The 20,209-nt window shown below is 43.7% G+C and overlaps 2 protein-coding genes and 1 long non-coding RNA gene across 5 annotated transcripts in view; 2 read left to right on the top strand and 1 right to left on the bottom strand.

Annotated features, from left to right (window-relative positions):
- ACTN2 (actinin alpha 2) overlaps positions 1-2,874 on the top strand; it is a 50,109-nt gene extending 47,235 nt beyond the window's left edge. The window contains exons 20-21 of the mRNA XM_081906814.1: positions 709-867; positions 1,509-2,874. Coding sequence (XP_081762940.1) covers positions 709-867; positions 1,509-1,667 — 318 coding nt within the window. The 3' untranslated portion in view covers positions 1,668-2,874. The remainder of the gene's footprint in view (positions 1-708; positions 868-1,508) is intronic.
- Positions 800-6,933, bottom strand: LOC309367575. Of its 2 annotated transcripts, none has more exons than XR_014167233.1 (3): positions 6,717-6,933; positions 4,408-4,540; positions 800-964 (listed from the first exon to the last, which is right to left on the bottom strand). It is a non-coding gene; the product is annotated as an uncharacterized lncRNA (long non-coding RNA). The 2 variants fall into 2 exon arrangements; XR_014167234.1 differs by having other exon boundaries at positions 6,793-6,933.
- Positions 6,934-8,298: 1,365 nt separating this feature from the next.
- The window catches only part of MTR (5-methyltetrahydrofolate-homocysteine methyltransferase), a 63,072-nt gene continuing 51,161 nt past the window's right edge, over positions 8,299-20,209 (top strand). The window contains exons 1-2 of one of the 2 annotated variants that reach the window (XM_081905797.1): positions 8,299-8,464; positions 12,337-12,548. In XM_081905797.1, coding sequence (XP_081761923.1) covers positions 8,410-8,464; positions 12,337-12,548 — 267 coding nt within the window. In that variant the 5' untranslated portion in view covers positions 8,299-8,409. The remainder of the gene's footprint in view (positions 8,465-12,336; positions 12,549-20,209) is intronic. The other variant, XM_081905794.1, reaches the window with a different exon arrangement.

The raw sequence follows: 20,209 nt of genomic DNA, 5'->3' as shown, positions 1-20,209 counted from the left end.
TATGCCTTTGTGGACATAGACATTAACTTAAACATTATTTATCCACAGATAAATTTTATGTTCACAAAGACATACAAATACACCAGAATATATTCTATTTCTTTTCTGGATAACTTAAATCTTTTACTTAATTTTTTTTAATAAAACAAAGCACCTCCATAAACTGATTGTTTAAAATTTCATGGGACCTGATTCAACTGAACATTTGTGTGAGCAGGAGCCAGCACAATGAGTTGCAATGAGACTTCCCTGGTCTTCTCCTCTGCATGCCCCCACCTGCTTTGGGTGTTCAGGAGAACCCCCAGAAGAGCATATGGGGGGAGGGAGAGGGGAGATTGTTCCATATGGCAAGCTGAAACACTTGTGCTAACCAAACTATCATAATAGTGCAACTTTTAATTCCACCTCTGGTTTATTATGCTTAGCTTTGGTATTTGTGCTATGCTTCAAGACCACAATTGAATAAAGCACCAGATTTCAGTGGGCTTAAGCCTGCTTAGCTCTCTTTGTGACCCATGGCTATGAAATAACCCCTTCCTATCTGAAAATACTTAAAAGAAATTTTTGCGTACATAAAAATAATGACAATTTGGACACACAAGTTAATTTTGTATTTTAAAAAGCAAAACTGTGAGGTTGTATATATTTGCTTATATAATTCTTTCTGATTTTTCCCTCTACCATGACTGATTTTGAATCATATCCAAGGGTGAAGCTGAGTTTGCCCGAATCATGTCCTTAGTTGATCCCAACGGTCAGGGAACAGTCTCCTTCCAATCTTTTATTGACTTCATGACCAGAGAGACTGCAGACACTGACACTGCTGAACAAGTTATTGCTTCTTTCAAGATCCTGGCTTCAGATAAGGTCAGTGTTTTGGTCTGCAGATGGTGGGATTTTCCATTTTCCTCAGCTCATGCAGGGTACCCAAATGCTAGAAAAGCTGAACAAAACGTTCTATAACCTAGGTTAAAAACAGCAGGTTAAATAATACTCATATGGCTTAAATAAAGGATAGCAGCAGGATGGTTTTGGCAAACCAGAGTGACAAGTCCGCTCGTTGACAATTCTAAAGAAACTTGACCTAAATTTTACAAATTCTACAGGCCCCAAATTCTGCAACTGAAATTAAAAAGTACACACAAGCTCAAATTTTCTAATGAGGAAAGCACAATTTTGTCCAGGCAGGTTGCTGCACAATACTTGCTTGCAGTAAAAAAGGGCAAGGATCAGAGGAGCTACACATGGGTGTCATGTGGCTTGTGTGAATCAATTGTATCAGAGGCCTGTAAAATATGTAGAAATGCCCTAGCATAACTGGTAGGAAAAGCTATGAGAATGCAGTATGATATATTTATGGCATACCACAGTTTCCCTGGGCTTCTGACCAGCCCTATAGAATTGCCACTGTAGGGTATAAACAATATATATTTCATATATATTTTTTTCTGATGTTGAGAAGTTACAGGAAAACCTCTGAAGAAATTCCTTTTTATAATTCTTTGCAGCCTTATATCCTTGCTGAGGAGCTGCTTCGAGAACTGCCACCCGAGCAAGCTCAGTACTGCATCAAAAGAATGCCAGCCTACAAAGGTCCAGGTGGTGTTCCTGGAGCTCTGGATTATACCTCATTTTCATCAGCATTGTATGGCGAAAGTGACCTGTAACAAGCAGCAGTCACCTTAGGCATGTTAAGTGAATATATATGTATTACCCTCCAGTTTGCTCATTGAAAAGTGCGGCAAGCTGACTTCAAAATAAGTTTAGCAGGTACATTCAGTGAGTAACCAGTATATCAAATAAAGTGTGCAGCATTGATAGTTTTTTACATCGTTCATATGTAGTTTGTCAGCCTTATATAGTTACCCACTGCATTCGCCTAATGCCTTACCTGGTTGTAATTTAAAGTAAAAGAACAAAGCCTGTAGGAAGTATTTCTCTCAGTGTCAAGTTAGGAAGCCTCAGGAAAAAGATAAAATATCAAAACCTTTTGAAAGTTTAACCCATTAAAACATTAAAATTCATGAAATGTTTTCCTTAAGAATTATCCATTCTTTATGCAAGTCTTTCACAGTCTCCCCTCCAGGTGCCTGTTTTTTTACTTTCATGCTGAAGTAGTGCTCTCATCTGTGGAGACCAGATTTGGCATGCTTCTGCAGATAGAGTTGCATATACGAGAGAAACAGGGAATTGAATCAAACCAAGAACATACTACCTAATATCATACGGAACTCTAATTAATTAATTTATTTTAATGTGTAACTCTGTTTTTAATTTTGGTTTGGCTTTCTGTTGGCATCAGAGTCACAGAGCCTCAGGAGTTCTATGTCAATAGATGGATGATAAGTTATAGCCTTAACCTTAAAAGCAATAGATTATATTCAGCTAAGTCATATGCAGAGCACAGCCATTAAAATCAGCAGACAAGTTACGGAAGTCCGTTTATTTCAATGGCTCTGCTCTTGAGTATGACTAATATTGGTTATCACCTAATACCTGGCTTTTACCTGGGCAGCTGAAAGGGCACAAAATTAACAGGATAATATAAAGAATCTCAACATGTCTGTGTTAAACTGTTTTGTGCTTTATGCTGTGTTCATTGTTCAGCTGCATTTGTTCTTGATTAATGCTGAATGTCAGTTTTTAGTGAGGTTTTTTTTTTTTTACCTTAGTACAGCAATTGTATGGCAGGTTATTAGTAACCATTTGTCATCTTAGAAGCCTATATAGAGCAATAAACTTTTTTACTTGAAGCAGTCGTGGGGGGATGCAATGCAAGCACTTAGAAGTATCAGCAAATGGCAATGAACACCATACAGCCCTGTATTCTTAAAATGTGCCTGTTGAATAAAGCCTGCTTTTCAAACCTTAAAATGGATTTAGTTATGGAGATTAATTCAGTATACCTTCAAAACAATGCACAACTAGATATACTTGGTGTCTTTCCCCAAATTTTCTCCCAATTTAGTTGATTTCCTTTGGAGAACTCTACTTAGCAAGCCACTTGACCACCTTTTATTTCTTTTACATAGAAAATGTTAACTATGCTTATAAGTAATAATTTGAGCATAAGGAGTGGTGGCAAACTCCTTCTCAACAAAGGCGTTGACTCAGGAGAGTTGGGTAAACCCTACACATTGTTTTTATCATGAAGCAGCACATGGTCTCCAGCGGTTTAGGAAGCTGGGGCACATTTGGAAAAAACTCTCATTGGCATTTTAAAAATGTTTAAAAGGGCAGGGTGGTGGGTGCCAAGAGAGGTATCTGAGGATCCCAAGTCTAGCATCTGTTACACACATGATATGGTGCACCTGTTTGCGTTTGAAACACAATCTAAGTGTACAGGTGTCTGCAGTTATCAGCAGGAAATTCTTCACACTCAGCTTAGAATAAAATGCCTCCAGTTCATCCTCAATACTCCATCTCTAAAGAATGCCGTAGGGTAGAGGTTTTTTACTTGTAGCTGCTGGGAAGGCCAACACCTTGCTTACTCAGCTTTCAGAAGGCATTGCAAGGGCCTTTCAGAAGGCATTGTCAAATGTTGCTGAGGGCCGCCAAAAGAGGCACTGAGGGTCGTGTGCGGCCCTTGGGCTGCACATTGGACCAACCTGCTCTAGACAGTTATCTAATTTAGCAAGTTTATTTTACTTGTATTTAGTTAATGAAGCTAAAAATGTTGAAACTAGTCTAATAGTGTATTTGCAATTGGCATCCAGTTGTCATTCCTGATGAACTTAAGGAAGAGTTTCCATGGAAAAATAAAGTACTGGAAAATTGTCTATTCCACATCACTGTAGCGAGCTACTCAGAGCTAAGGGTTGCTCCAGAAACGATGATAGTTTTGTCTTGTTTTAATTGATCTTCCATTTTCCATTTATTTGTTACGATTATTTATATCCCATCTTTCAGGATACAAATTCTTCCAAGGCAGATTATAAATTAAGTTGCATATTTTAAAAACACAATAAGCAATTTTAACATACTAAAGATCCTTTCCTCAGAGCAGCTGATGGTAGATCACTCAGGGTGGGGAGATAAAAGTCTGGCCAGAGAGCAAGCCCTGAGGTGATCTTTGCCTACCTGCCTCCCTCTCCTGGAATTATTCCCACAGGATGATTGATCCATCCAGCATCCTCACCCAACAGTAACAAGCCTGCCAACACAACAGAAAATGGCCTTTGACATGTGATTTCTGCTCCATGAAAGAGATTTCTAATCCCCAAAGAAGACTGCAGGGCAAATGACAGCTGGTGTTCTACACTAAAAACACAAGCAGATATTTAATGCTGCGCTCTCTCCTGCAATGGGATGCTCATCGCCTTGCTGTGTCTTGCATATTTTTTACTGTAAAACTACATACGATGCCAGCGAACACACATATTTCCTTTGACATAACTTTCAACTTGCCTGGGGAGGACGTCTGCAAAGGCGAATGAGAAGACAGGAGAAGAATGCTCAACCAGTCTGCCACACGCTGATTCTTTCTCTCCTCTAGGCCTTTTTCTCTTTCACCTAGACTTATGTTCAGCTTCTGAGGCAGCTGAGAATAAAAGGCAAGGGGAAGGAGATGCGGTGGTAAATTAAGGGGCAGAGAAAAGATCAAGGAGCCCCTCCTGCATTTTTAATCTTTCTGGCCTGGTTTTTAATGTTTTGGAGAGTGTAAGTTTACTATATTTAAAAATCACATTCAGAGAAATAAATAAGATTTGAGTGCTTTCTTTGATACAATTTCTTTTGGAATCTAAATAAATGGAAAACCTTGAGCCTTTATTGAAAGAGAATATTCATCTACTCCAAGATCTCCTGTTGTTTGTCCTTCTCTTATTTAGATATGTTGCATGTCACCCCAATCTCTGAACAGTGCAAAATTCCAGGGGTTCCAGGCACTTACTCTGGGTTAATGTTTCTGTTATGTACTGAAGTTCTCACCCTGGGCCAGCAGGGGGATACTGCAGATAGTTATGCAAATGAAGGATCAAAAAGTGACGTTCAGTGATTGGATAGTTTTGTATGCAAATGAAGGATCAAAAAGTGACGTTCAGTGATTGGATAGTTTTAGAACGTTGCAACAGTTACAATTGTTCTGTAGCTCTATATAAGCAGGCTGACTGAGCTCCTCAGCTTAGTTCTGTTCCAGCTTACAAAATAAAGAGCTGCTTTGGAGAAATTGCTGTGTCGTCTGCTATGTCAACCCACAACTTAACAGTTTCCTTTGGGAATTAGTCACAGCAGAGATTGTGGTGTCTTTATGATATATGGTTTATTTACATATATACAATCTGAGCCTGCGATGGAGGGGCTTACAGCATGGACATCAGAAAACAGTCTTCTTTCTGCCATAATCACAGCCTTTGATTCCAACAGGAATAAAACATTGCTCTCAAGAATTGCTCTCTCTCCAGCTTACTGCTCTACTTCCAGGTCATAGCACTACCACTCAACTTTTGCCTTTGTCTTTTTCTAACTACCAGCCAGTAGACAGCATCTTACACAGATCCACTTTCCTTTGTTTCCCTTAATGCCTCATCACCCAGGCTATCACTTCAACACAGAAAGCTAGCTTGGCTCTCCCCAAAATTCATAACAGATATAAATGGTTTTGTAGGTGAATAATCTTTGGTTATCAAATACCAATACTATTTAGGGTGAGTTCCTTAGTATTTAACCTTAGCAAAGTGTTTTAATATATTGTTATTTTCTGTATCATCAAAGGCCCAAACTTGCAAATACGTGTGTGTGTGTGTGTGTGTGTTGTGTGTATATCATGAGAATATGGAATCATTATAACGGATATAAATGTAATTATATATACGGTATATAGTCCAGTAGCACCTTAGAGACCAACTAAGTTTGTTTGTACTTGGTGTAAGCTTTCGTCTGCATGCACACTTCTTCAGATACCTCTCCCTGTATCTCCCCTTCGTATCTGAAGAAGTGTGCATGCACACAAAAGCTTATACCAAGAACAAACAAACTTAGTTGGTCTCTAAGGTGCTACTGGACAATTTTTTTTATTTAGATATATATATTTCAACTGTGTCAGACCAACACAGCTCCTTCCTGTAATAATTTTAGTTTTACTTGCTCCCAATAAGTGAAGACTCCCACCCATTCATCAAGAAGTATTTTTTTCAAATAGCTTCAAATATATGCACCCTTATCAGTGACAAAGATAAGGTCATGAAACCTGTGAAGCTTTACTTAAGCTATATGTCACTGCCATGTAGCTGATTACTCAGTAACATGAGATTCATATACAAAATGAGTTTCTGTGGAACATTTACCCCTTATTCTCAAAAACTGCCCATATGGTAGGTTGTGCCTCAGTGATCTGGGGTGAGGTCTGGGGATGTGCCAAGAAAGACCTTGCTCTTCAGAGTTAATAACAACTTGATACTTTCATAATTAACAGATAAGTTAACCAGAACCATGATAAAAGTTCACAGTCAATGCAAGAAGCCAAGTTTTGACATGGGAGAGCTAATGACTCTATCATTTTGCTACTCATCCAATGGCAGCCTTCCAGCAAACTTACTTAATTTATTAAGAGATTGTGATGACTTAAATATAAAATATGAACAAGAGGCCTGCTTGAGTTGTCATGCATCTTACAGTAGATATGCACAGGACATGAAACTGAATTAGGCCTGCTTTGCACATTAGTTTAAACCAGGGATGTGAGATATCTTGTCCATGAGACTTTCCACACCACTTACCAGCCCTGCTTTGTATTCCCTTGAGTATTTCTGCCAGGCTGGAATGTGTCGTTGAACTGAGATGCTTCTTGCTTACCTAAACTTTTATGCACAGAGGTGTAAGGGGGAAATGTGCAGGCAGTATTCTACCCAGCTGCTCAGTATGAAGCAAACTGGCTCCCATCTTCCAGCAGTGGTGGACCGTGGCATCTCAAAGTTCATTGGTGCCCTGTGCAACGCCAAAATCTGTCCCCCCGCCTTCCATTGGACTTCATAGTTGTGGCACTTGTTGTGGCGCCCCAGAAGCCCAGCACCTGGTGCGACCCAATGGTTGTGCTCCCCATTGCTTCCAGCAGTCTGACCTGCCAGTCAATCAATCAGTCAATCCAGTATTAGGAAACTGGCAAGGACAGTTCTACAAACTAATTCCTGGAAGAAATAAAAAGAATCCAGCATTCAGAGCACTAAACCAAAAGAGAAAAAATGCTAAATAGATGGGACGGAAAACGACCACAGCAATTCTTAGCCCAGCAAGAGTTGTATACCTAAGTATGGGCTCTACATTTTAAAATGCACTCATCAGTAGTGTAAAAACGACATATTAAATTTGGAGGGCATGAGCTTTCGTAAGCAAGATGCTACACTTCATTTTATTTATTTTGTGCCCCACCTTTCCTCCAAGAAGCTCAAGGCAGTCCTCCTCATTTAAACCCCACAACAACCCAGTGGGGTAGCTTAGGCTGAGAGGCAGCGACTGGCTCAGGGTCACCCAGGGAGCTTCACGGCCGGCTAGAATTTGAACACTGCTAGCCCAGGTCCTGGTCCCGACACTCTAACCACTACATGGCACACTCTTTTGGAGCAGTGTGTGTGGAGCAAGTGCTGGAAGCCGGACTAGGACACAGAGCCCTTTCGACATTTCTGCATCCTTTGCAAAAGAGGTCTAGCGTTGCCTTCCTCCCTAATTCAGATCGAGGCCATGGTGCCTCTTCTGGGAACCTGCCCTTGAACCAGGGCAGGATTTAGGTTTGATGAGGCCCTAAGCTACTGAAGGTAATGGGGCCCTTTATATGTCCAGCCGTCCTCTGTCAACAAATTGTCGCTGTTTTTGTGTTGAATATATGCTATATGGAACAGGCTTCTGAACGTATTAAGTTTGAGAACCAAGGTACCACTGATATAGAAATGAGCAAACCAGTGATATTTTAGGGAGCAGGCTAGCAGGCGGGGCTCATTACTTACACCATAGGAGCCCACACAACACAAAACACTGTTGCTGTATGTAGGTTTTATTTTATTTGGTTTTTTCTTCTTATATTTTCGAAAAGTACATCCAGTGGTTTTTTCCTTTACATTTTTTTCGGGCCCCCATGAGAGTGAGCCCTAAGCTATAGCTTGTTTAGCTTATATGTAAATCCTGCACTGATTCATTTATTAAATCTGTGTACCGCACGTGGTTTCGGGGAAAGGAGAGAAGAATAAAAACCAATAGCTGTTGGGGGAAAGAGGGCGCCTTTAATAGAGAAACCCGCTCAGCTCCGCCTCTCCTCACAGCTGAGGCGGCGAAAACAGGCGCTCACGAAGAAGGGAAGCCCGGACAATACCCGGATGACGCGCAGGCGCCTTCTCCGCCCTGCCCTGCCTACGGCCTCCCCAGCCAGCGAATTGGGGCTCTTCTCCCATTTGCGGTATCGGAAGGCGAGCGCGGAGCGGGATGTCGCCTGCCATCCACGAGCCGCCTCTTCAGTCCGGCGGCCAGCAGTCGAACGGTGCGTGTTTGTTTGCCGGGAGCCGCCGGGTTACGGGGTGCGCAGCTTGGGTCCTGGCCTCGCGTTCTTCCCGCTGGGTCTGGGGGGTTGGAGCGCGCGCGTGTCCTGCTGCAGCTGGTGCAGCAAAGTTTTATTTGGCACTTAAGGGAAGAGAGTAAAGCAGGCTTTAACGGTGTGTCGGGAGAGGGGATATTTTTTGCAGAGAACGTAATGGATGATAATTCATGCAGTTTCTGGGTGCAGAACAAGAAGTTGGGGGGGTTACTCTTTCCAGCTAACTTTGCCTCATAGCAGACCTGTTGAAATTAAGGAGCGCGACAAAGTTCGGTCCCTTCATTTCAGTAGGTCTACTCTGAGGGTAAAGTTAGTTGCCTTCCACTCCTAATTCTTTCCCCTAGTTAGACTTATTAGTGTGTGTTTTTTATAACTTTCTTCCCTTTAGTAGCTGTCGTGGTGGACAGAACATGATGCAATAAAGCATGTGGATTGAAAAACCTTTGGCTGTGTTGAAATGGACAATGGATAGTAGGCAATAAATGGATCTTCTGTATTCATTAGTACCCTGTGAGACATTATTAAGAGGCTCAGTAACTTGCCTTCTGAATATGTCTGTGTGTTTGGCAGCAGGAAAAAATACAAGTTATTGGGAACCACGTGTACTGTGGTCCCGACTTGCTTTTGTTTTCTTTAAATGAAACGTGGTTCTTATTTTCTGGTGTCTTGGACTGACGTGTTGGGTTTCGAAAGAGAACTTTATCTTGCAGTATTTTAAAGGACCTTTGGGAGGCATGGAAGAAATATAAAAAAGCAGGACCAGCAGACTTAACATCTTTTAGGACATAGCTATGTAAATGTTTTGGTCCATGCTTCATTTGTTGTTGTTTAGTCGTTTAGTCGTGTCCGACTCTTTGTGACCCCATGGACCAGAGAACGACAGGCACCTCTGTCCTCCACTGCTTCCCACAGTTTGGACAAACTCATGCTGGTAACCTCGAAAACACTATCCAACCATCTCATCCTCTGTCGCCCCTTTCTCCTTGTGCCCTCCATCTTTCCCAACATCAGGGTCTTCTCCAGGGAGTCTTTTCTTCTCATGAGGTGGCCAAAGTACTGGAGCCTCAGCTTCACAATCTGTCCTTCCAGTGAGCACTCAGGGTTGATTTCCTTCAGTATGGAGAGGTTTGATCTTCTTGCAGTCCATGGGACTCTCAAGAGTCTTCTCCAGCACCATAATTCAAAAGCATCAATTCTTCGGCAATCAGCCTTCTTGATGGTCCAGCTCTCACTTCCATACATCACTACTGGGAAAACCATAGCTTTAACTATGCGAACCTTTGTTGGCAAGGTGATGTCTCTACTTCTCAAGATGCTGTCTAGGCCTGTCATTGCCCTTCTCCCAAGAAGCAGGCGTCTTTTAATTTCGTGGCTGCTGTCACCATCTGCAGTGATCATTGAGCCCAAGAAAGTAAAATCTCTCACTACCTCCATTTCTTCCCCTTCTATTTGCCAGGAGGTGATGGGACCAGTGGCCATGATCTTCGTTTTCTTGATGTTGAGCTTCAGACCATATTTTGCGCTCTCCTCTTTCACCCTCATTAAAAGGTTCTTTAATTCCTCTTCACTTTCTGCCATCAAAGTTGTGTCATCTTCATGCTTCATATATACCACTAAATCTATATAAGCCTTAAAGAGTAAAACAAAGCAGGCTTGCAAGTGTTCATAGAACTTGCCCCTTAGGTGTAATCATAGAGATACACATTTGGGAATTAAAATGAATCCCAGGGTTTCTTAATACTCCAGAATGTTACTGAAGGTTGTCCAAAAATCTGTAGTGTGCATGTTTATTGAGAAGTAACCCTCAATAAGTTCAAGAATGTGAGTAGGGTTTTTGCATTCAATGTTTTATTCCTTGTATAGGTAAAAGTTCATTCTCTTTAAAATTTGCCTCTTGAAGGGGCCCAAATGACTCAAAACCCTGTATGTTATAAGACTTAACAAGCTTAGTTCAGTGAAAATCACATTTCCCCCCGTGTTTTGCATTGTTTTGAATGTGTGCAATGCTGGTGATAGGTTCTGTGCCATATTTTACCTCTGTCTTATGGTGATGCTTTCTTAATGGGAGCTGAAGAAATCCCTGAATAGTTGTGCTGTCCTTCTCTTAAATTAACATGGGACACAATGTGCCAAGCATCTTTTCTAGGTGCAGGGTAAAACTGTGTATTCCAGTTTGGATACAGTGTGGTTTTATCTCACTGAAATTACCTGTGGGACTTGGTGGAACTTCAGAGTGAACATTGTTGGGATAGGGCTATCAGTGATTGCTCTTGTGTGGTGACCTAACCTCTTAATGCCATTTGCTCAATAGGAAGCTGATTTATTTTTTAGAAGGACTGGTGTAGCTTAAAAATCATGTGGGTACGCATGGCCTGTGTGCTGTGTGTTGTTGTTGTTGTTTAGTTGTTTAGTCGTGTCCGTAACAGCTCACAATTGTTGGTAATCTCTCCTGAATGTCTTGACAGTGTGACAGAGCATGTGCAAAAATGCCTACCTACTACTGTAATTAGAAATTTACGCTCTTTCTTTCCACTCCATGGGTGATAAAGAGGATTATACTCAAAGTAGACCCATTGAAAGAAATTGAAAATGACTTCAAAAAGTCCACTCTGAGTATGACTGACATTGGATATATCACAGCATGGTACAGTTGCACTGTTAGTCCTCAAGCAAACAAGCCCTAAAATCTACAGGCTTGCAAGAACATAGGGAGAAGCATTGCTGCTGAGTTAGGAGCTGGTTCTACATCTAGCTCTATAGTATACAGTCATACCTCATGTTATGGACACTTCAGGTTACGTGTTTTTGGGTTGTGGACTGTGGGAAACCCGGAAGTACCGTAATGGGTTACTTCTGGGTTTCGCCGCTCGTGCATGTGCAGAAGCACCAAATTGTGCCGGCGCCTGTGCAGACGCCGTGCTTCAGGATGCAAACCTTCCGCAATCAGAGGTTCCACTGTACAATTCTTTAAAGGAGAGGGTATCATATTTGCTGATTGCTTTGAACAGGGTGGATTTGATTTAAATCAAATTGATTTAAATCACTAGTCAGGAAGACTTGATTTAATCAGTTATTTACAGAAAGACTCATTCTTGCAGGTATAACCTTAATATTTACAACCAGATAATTTTACAAAAATAAGGTTTCATTTTTGGAATAATTAATTTTTAGAGTAGTTTTTACAGTTATGTCAAAAATTACTGATTTGGTTATACTATTAGAAATACATAGACAGATAATTATGAAATTGTTGTGAAGTTTAATAAGTTAACTGTTTACATTTGGATAATTTTTCTGCTGTACTTTATTGGAAGGAGGAAAACAATCATTTCCTTAATAACAATTTAAACAATTTATTTAACTAAAACAATAACATTATATCATATGTATCCATGTTTGTTAACTGATGTGGTTAAACAATTGTTTTTTTTAAAAAAAAATCTTAGACTCAGTTTTAGCACACATGAAAAACTTAAATCCTGATTTTAAAAATCCAATTTAAAATTTTAAGTTACAGATAGGTAGCCGTGTTGGTCTGCCATAGTCAAAACAAAAAAAATTCCTTCCAGTAGCACCTTAAAGACCAACTAAGTTAGTTCTTGGTATGAGCTTTCGTGTGCATGCACACTCGATGTGTATCTGAAGAAGTGTGCATGCACACGAAAGCTCATACCAAGAACTAACTTAGTTGGTCTTTAAGGTGCTACTGGAAGGAATTTTTTAAATTTTTTAAAAAATGATATATTTTTTTAATCATTGATTTTTATCCACCCTGGCTTTGAATATGCATTTCTCACTTGACCCTGTTCCTAACACAGCCACGAAGAAAAGCCTGAAAGATGAAATTGAAATGGTTTTGCGGGAACGCATTATGGTTTTGGATGGAGGCATGGGGACCATGATCCAGCAACATAACTTAACAGAAGAGCAATTTCAAGGTGAAGAATTTAAGGATCATATGAAACCGCTAAAGGGAAACAATGATCTGTTAAGCATAACTCAGCCTGACATAATCTACAAAATTCACAAGGTCAGTTTGGTTTGTGTTATGAGGATTTCACTGGGAGAATACTGATTATTTGCAAAGGCATATGCAGATAACTTAGATGACAATAATTATCTTGGTTCCTTTTGCTGAAAAACTTGCGAATTATAATGTATGTAGAAGTAATTGCTGAGTATGTTGCATACTTTCTCTTTCTTTAGTAAAAACTTGAGAATTGTAACAAGCAATAAGACCCCACTGCATTGGACTGAAAAACCTTTATCAGTTTGAATGGACTCTGATTTCACTGAATATTCTTTACAGAATTGTTTTGTTGCTTTTTATTTACTGAATAAATCTCTATCCTGCCCTTCCTCCTGAAGGAGCCCTGTGTGGCAAAGAACAAGTGGGAAAACAATTTAAAACATGTACAGTACAAAGGTAGACTAGGAATGCGTGTTGGAAGAGTACGGTCTTCACACTAGGCACCAAAACAACAACAGAGATGGCACCTGTGTAATATTCTAGGGGAGAGCATTCCAAAGTGTAGGTGCCACAGCATTAAAAGCCTGATTCCTATATTGTGTGTAACAGACCTGCTATAAAGATGGCATCTGCAGGAGGACGTCCTCACCTGCAGAACATAGTACTTTAATTGATTGGATATATAAGGAGTGAGATGATTTTTCAGATATCAAGGTATCAAGCTGTATTTATATACCAAAACCAGCACCTTGATCTAAGTCCAGTAGCTAATTGGCAGCTGGTGTAATTTTTTTCAGCAGTGGGGCAGCATATTTGCAATACCCTGCCCTGGCAAGCAGTTGAGCTACTGAATTTTGCAGCAACTGGAGTTTCTCAAGAGCAGCCCCATGTAGAATGCATTGCAGTAGTTCAGCCTGGAAGTTTCCAGTGGAAAGAATTATAGGGTAGTGCAACTTCTGCAGGTGGTAACCATCTTAGCAGTACCCTTCTGTCTGTCTGTCTGTCTGTCTGTCTGTCTCTCTTTTTAATGAGATGTGGTTTGGCATATAACTCTTTTATCATGCATCTATACCTTGAATCACTTTCAGTATTGACTGGTCTCTTAGTATCATTCTATCATTGTATCTATTTTATTTTTAATAGATTTTTTAAAATTTTCTTAATCTTTTTACCTTCAAAAGAAATTTCTTAAAGTATTTGATACTTTAATAAAATAAAACAAAGACTTTTATTGCAGACTGTTTGTGGATTCCCACAGTTGCCTGGTTGGATCCTGGACTTCATGTGCCATTGGCCTGATCCAGCAGGATCTTCTTATGTCTTAATAATAATAATAATAATAATAATAATAATTTTATACTCAGCCCATCTGACTGGGTTCCCCCAGCCACTCTGGACAGCTCCCAACGGTATATTAAAAACACGATAAAACATCAAACATTAAAAACTTCCCTAAACAGGGCTGCCTTCAGATGTCTTTTAAAAGTAAGATAGTTGTTTATTTCTTTGACATCTGCTGGGAGGGCGTTCCACAGGGTGGGCGCCACTTCCGAGAAGACCCACTGCCTGGTTCCCTGTAATGTTTTCAGATTATTAAAATGAAGCTGTGATGGGACGATGAGCTGCTTGTGCGTAAAATGCAAGTCCCTCAGAGTTTGATCAGGTTTTCAAACCTCTGCCTGTGACGGAGCCCCTCCAGCATGGCTGCGTCAATCACTAGTAGAATCCGAAAGTGGCTGCTTTCGGAATCTTTTCCAACATAAAAGCTCTTTAACGGAAACACGTCGTCTGGCCTCTCGGCGTGACAGTTTCCGGCGAGGTGTGGGTGTCCCTATAGGAGGTCCTGAGACCTCCCCACTGTTTTCGCTGGAAGTGTCTCTGAGCCATCCCTCCGACTCACTTTCCCTTGGAGTTCTTGCTCGCCCTCTACTGGTTCCCTCTTCCGCTGCTACTCCTCTCTCAACCTCAGTGAGCCTTTGCGCCCCCGGCGCTTTAGATGGCAGTTCCCTGACATCCACCTCCCCTCCAGGGCTCCCTTCACCCCCTCCCGTCTCCTCCCCTACTGGCGGTGAGGAGGTAAAACCCCTGAAAGAACCTCCCTCATCTTCCGACGTCGCGAACACTTCCCTCCACTTGTTGCTGTTCCTACTCTCTCGGTAATCTTCGTCATCGGAGTCCACTCCCTCTTCCAACTCCGACTCCGCGAACCCTTCCATTTCCTCTTCCTCATCGGTGGTGCCGAAATACTCCCTCCTAAACCTTGCTATCGGCTGAGGTTTCCTCGGGAACCTTTGGTGGAACGTTTCTGTTAAAACCTCGTCATTGACTTCCTCTGCACTTACCCAGGTGTTTTCTGACTCCGGTTCCCCTTCCCACGCCACCAAATACTCCACCTGATTTCCCTTCCACCTGGAATCGAGGATTTCAGGTTGCGGCGTTCCCTCTCTTCCAAGGCTGGTCCCCTGACGTACTCCCCTTCACGTCCCCCCCTGTATGGTGACAGTAACGACCTGTGGAACACTGGGTGCAATTTCATGTGGTTGGGTAATCGGAGTTTGAAAGCTACCGGGTTGACCTGCTGAATGACCTCAAAGGGTCCCAATCTTCTGGGCCTCAATTTCTTACAACCCCCTTTGAACGGCAACCCTTGGGTTGACAACCACACTTGATCCCCCACCCTTATGGTTTCACCTTCCCTTCTGTTCTTGTCTGCCTGCTTCTTATATTGTGCCTTAGCCCTTTCTAAGTTGAGCTGGAGCTGATGATGGATCGCTTCCATCTCTTCTACAAAATGTTCAGCCGCTGGGACGCTCCATCTCTCCCCTCCTTCCCCTGGAAATGCCCTGGGGTGACACCCGTAATTAGCCAAAAAGGGACTCATCCCTGTGGACACATTCTCCGCATTATTGTAGGCAAATTCTGCCAACGCCAACTTTTCGACCCAATCGTTCTCTCTGTCATTGACATAACACCTCAGATATTGTTGAAGAATGCCATTTGCTCTTTCCGCCTGCCCGTTGGTTTCAGGGTGCCGGGCAGTTGAAAAATTGACTTCCACGTGCAGCAAGCTCATGAGCTTCCTCCAGAACCTGGAAGTAAATTGTTTGCCGCGATCTGAGATCACCCTCAAGGGAGCCCCGTGCAACCTAAAGATGTGTTCTACAAACAACTTCGCTGTTTCTTCCGCTGTGACTGCATGTGAGCATGCTACAAAGTGGCACATCTTAGTTAACAGGTCTACTACTACCATGATGGCTGTTTTCCCCTTGGACTTTGGCAGATCCGTCATAAAATCTATTGATATCGCTTCCCAAGGCCGTTCTGGTGTGGGTAATGGTTCTAATAACCCTGCCGGCGCCCTTCTTTCCCCTTTGGCTCGCTGACATTGGTCACACCCTCTTACATACTCCCTTACATCTTCCCTCACCTTAGGCCACCAAAATTCCCTGGTAACCAACCACATGGTCTTGTGTTGTCCAAAATGTCCCGCCGTGGGGCTATCATGCAACTGCTTGAGTACTCTCCCCCTCAATTCACCTTCGGGTATATACAGTGCCCCTTTGTAATACAATGCCCCATTTCTTTCCTCAAAACCTCCGGGACTCTCGCCCTCCCCCCTGAGACCTCTGAGCTTATCCTGGGCATATTCATCATTTTCCGTTTCCTCTACCAGTTCTCGTTGCCCCACCAGCGCCGCCCCACACACCCAGCGGTCCTCAGGGATGACATGTCTCTCTTCGATCACCCCCTCCCCTTCCCAATACTCTGGTTTGCGTGAGAGCGCGTCCGCCCTGACGTTTTCTGGGCCTGGCACATAACAAATTTCAAAGTTGAATTTGGAGAATTCCTGTGCCCATCTCACTTGTCGTTGGTTGAGCACTCGAGCTGTTCTCCAATACTCTAAATTCTTGTGGTCGGTGCACACTTGCACCTTGTGTTGTGCCCCAATTAATAAATGTCTCCACCTCCGGAATGCTTCGTGAATGGCAAGTAGTTCCCTGTCATACACCGTGTAATTCCTCTCGGATTTATTCAGCTTCCGCGAGAAGAAGGCACACGGTCTCCACTCCGACGCACTCCTCCCCGGTTGAAGAAGGACCGCCCCTACCGCCCGGTCGGATGCATCGGTTTCCACTCTCATGGGTTTTCGTAAATCCACATGCAGAAGTTGTTCTTCCGAGGCGAAAGCCCTTTTCAGTTCTTCAAAGGCTCGATCCGCCTCTACCGTCCAAACAAATTTCTTCTTGCTGCTGAGGCAGTCGGTGATGGGCGCCGTCAAGTGGGCAAAGTTCTTGATGAACTTCCGATAAAAGTTCCCAAACCCCAAGAATCTTTGCACGTCCTTCTTGGTCTTCGGTGTCTTCCATTCCAGTACCGCTTGGACCTTGCCTGGATCCATGGCCAATCCCTTGTCTGACAAGCGGTACCCCAGGAATTCCACCTCCTTGGTATGAAACTGGCACTTCTCCAGTTTCACCCACAGCTGGTTGGCTTGCAGCCTGCCCAACACTTCTCGAACGTCCCTCACATGCTGTTCCTCATCTTCCGAATACACCAACACGTCGTCTAAAAAGGCCACACAATTCTTGTAGAGCAAAGGTCCCAGAACGTGGTTTATAAAAGCTTGAAAACACGCGGAGCCCCCTTGTAGACCGAAGGGCATAACGAGGTATTCAAAGGCTCCCAAAGGGGTAAACATGGTGGTATTCCATTCATCTCCCTTCCTTATGCGTATCAGATTGTACGCCCCCCGCAGGTCCAGCTTTGTAAAAATCTTTCCCTTCCTTACTCTGGTCAAAATGTCATCAATTCGGGGCATAGGGAAAGCCAGGGGCTCCGACACTGCATTGAGGGCCCTAAAGTCACACACCAGTCTCGGTTTGTCTGTGTTCTTTTTGTCCACAAAAAACACTGGGCTGCCCCCCACCGCTCGGGACTCTCTGATGAAACCTCGCTTCAGGTTTTTGTCAATGAACTCCCTCAGCTCCTGCATCTCCCTGTCTGACATGGCGTACAGCTTGCCTACTGGGAGTTGGGCCCCAGGGAGTAGGTTGATTTGACAGTCAAAGGGTCTATGCGGTGGCAGTTTGTCTGCTTCCCTTTCGCTGAATACGTTGCTCAGATCTGCGTATTGCGGGGGCACCTTCCCTTTGTCCATTACTTCCATCCCGGCTAGGGTGACTCTGTCTCCTCCCGAAACCTTCCCCTCCTTGCAGTGTTCTAGGCAATGCGCTGACCCAAAGGAGACCACCCTCTGATGCCAGCCCACTAGCGGATCGTGTAGCGCCAGCCAGCTCATCCCCAAAATGATGGGCGCTCCTCCCAGGATGGCCACATTAAACGCTATCTGTTCGGTGTGCCTTGCCACCCTCATTATCATCGGGACAGTCTGTTGGCTAACTTCTCCCCCCAACAGCTCTCTGCCGTCAATCGTAGTCACCTGCAAGGGGTTACTTAAAGGGATGGTCTGTATCTGATGCTCAGCTGCAAACTCCTTACTCATGAAATTACAGGAGCTGCCTGAATCCAAAAGCGCCTTGATCTTTAGTGGGTGTCCGTTTGGCAGTTCTAGTAACACCTCTATCACTAAAGCGGGTCTGGGAGGTTCCGGCGTGGGCACTTTCACTGCTCTTTGGCCTGGCTGCTGTGCCCCGACGGTGGCAGCCAGGCGTTGGCTTTTACTTGCTCCTTGCCTTCCTCTTCCTTTCCCCCAACAGCTCCTGCCATCCCTTGCCATTCCTTTCTTTGTGGGCAGACTCTGGCAAAGTGCCCTGGCTGTTGGCAGAGATAACATCTCTTGGCGCTCTTTCCCTCCTTCTTCCGCCCTTCACTGGGATTTGAAACTGCGCGCGCCCGCGCTGTTCCAACTTCCATCGGCTCTGCCGGCGGGAAAGGTGGCTCTGGAATGTCTGGAATGCGGAACTCCCTCCAACGGTCTCCTTTCCCTTCCCGCTTTTCCAAAGCCCTCGCCTCCTGGCGCGCTCCTATGCACAGCGCAGATTTGGTTAACTGATCCATAGACTCCGCCCTGGGCCCCCGGGAAAGCTCATCTTTGACGGTTGAAGAAAGCCCCTCTTCGAAAAGCATTTGGATGGGCTCCGCTGATAGGTCCCACCCCAATTTATGAATCAGCATAGTAAATTCAGTCCAGTACTCACGGACAGATCTGCTTCCTTGCTGGCAAGCCATTAACTGCCTTCGCACCACCCCCTGCTCAATATCGCTGGAAAACATCAGGTCCATGGCACGAAAAAACTTCCTCGTGTCCTTTAGGATCTCATTATTCGCTGCCATCAGGGGTCTAACCCAATCTTTCGCCCCGGATTCGAGATGGCCAATCACAAAAGCCACTCGCGATTCCTCGTCGGGGAAGTCATCAAACTGCAAGTTTAGAGCGTATTGCATCTCTGTTCTAAAGGCATGATAGTTCCTGGGATCCCCCCCGAATTTCTGCACCAATCCTGGTACCTTTCTGGCGAGCGGGGTGGTTTTCTCCTTTCCCTTTTCTGCATCCTGAGCCCTCCTCTCCTCAAGCCTCGCCGTTTGCAGCGCCAACTGGATCTCCAACGCCCTGTACCTTTCTTCCAGGCTTGGACCCCCTCCAGCTGCTCCTGCTCCTCCGGTTCCGGCTGGGTTGCTCATGATGCTTCTCCCTGCACAAGCTGGCTTTCGGTGACTTTCGGATTGCTGTGATGGGACGATGAGCTGCTTGTGCGTAAAATGCAAGTCCCTCAGAGTTTGATCAGGTTTTCAAACCTCTGCCTGTGACGGAGCCCCTCCAGCATGGCTGCGTCAATCACTAGTAGAATCCGAAAGTGGCTGCTTTCGGAATCTTTTCCAACATAAAAGCTCTTTAACGGAAACACGTCGTCTGGCCTCTCGGCGTGACAGTTTCCGGCGAGGTGTGGGTGTCCCTATAGGAGGTCCTGAGACCTCCCCACTGTTTTCGCTGGAAGTGTCTCTGAGCCATCCCTCCGACTCACTTTCCCTTGGAGTTCTTGCTCGCCCTCTACTGGTTCCCTCTTCCGCTGCTACTCCTCTCTCAACCTCAGTGAGCCTTTGCGCCCCCGGCGCTTTAGATGGCAGTTCCCTGACAGAAGCATATGCTGTCTTCCATTTTAGCACAGTTTTTATATTCCCCCTGCTCTATAATTAGCAATAAAATACTTCCAACTCTTAAAAAAGCTACTTACGTAATGGTTCAATAGCAGTAAATACAAAAATATTTGAGTGTACATTTTAAAAGGTGATAGAGTAAGTGCTTTGGAAATGGTGTGCTTGAGTGAATTGAATTTCCCCCACCTACACACTTATGTCAGCCCATTTGTGTGGGTGGAATATTGAGAGGTTTACATGCAGACAAAGTGCAGTACCTCCTTCTCCACTCAATTTCAATTTCACATGCAGTTTGCCATGGAAGAGCCTTGATTGGATACTGCTAGGAGCCTCCAGTTTAGAAGCATCGCTAGGTAGAGGGGGAAAGCTAAGCAGACATGAGAAGAGAAAAGAGGATTTGGCTCATTATAAGAAAAAACAGGTGATGGAAAGATCTGCAACATAGTGGCAGGTTAAAAGGCAGGGAAAATGTATGTTGTGGGGGGTGAATTTGGGAAAGCTGAAAAGGTTGAAAACTAGGGATTTGAGCTGCTTAATAGCTGAGAACATAGGGAAACAATGTATGGAACCTCTGAGAATAGAGTTAATTTCTTTTCCCTGTTAAG

The sequence above is a fragment of the Podarcis melisellensis genome, assembly GCF_964234715.1.
Source record: "Podarcis melisellensis genome assembly, chromosome: 3".
NCBI classification, from domain to species: Eukaryota; Metazoa; Chordata; class Lepidosauria; order Squamata; family Lacertidae; genus Podarcis; species Podarcis melisellensis.
This window is presented reverse-complemented; position numbering and strand designations above follow the sequence as displayed.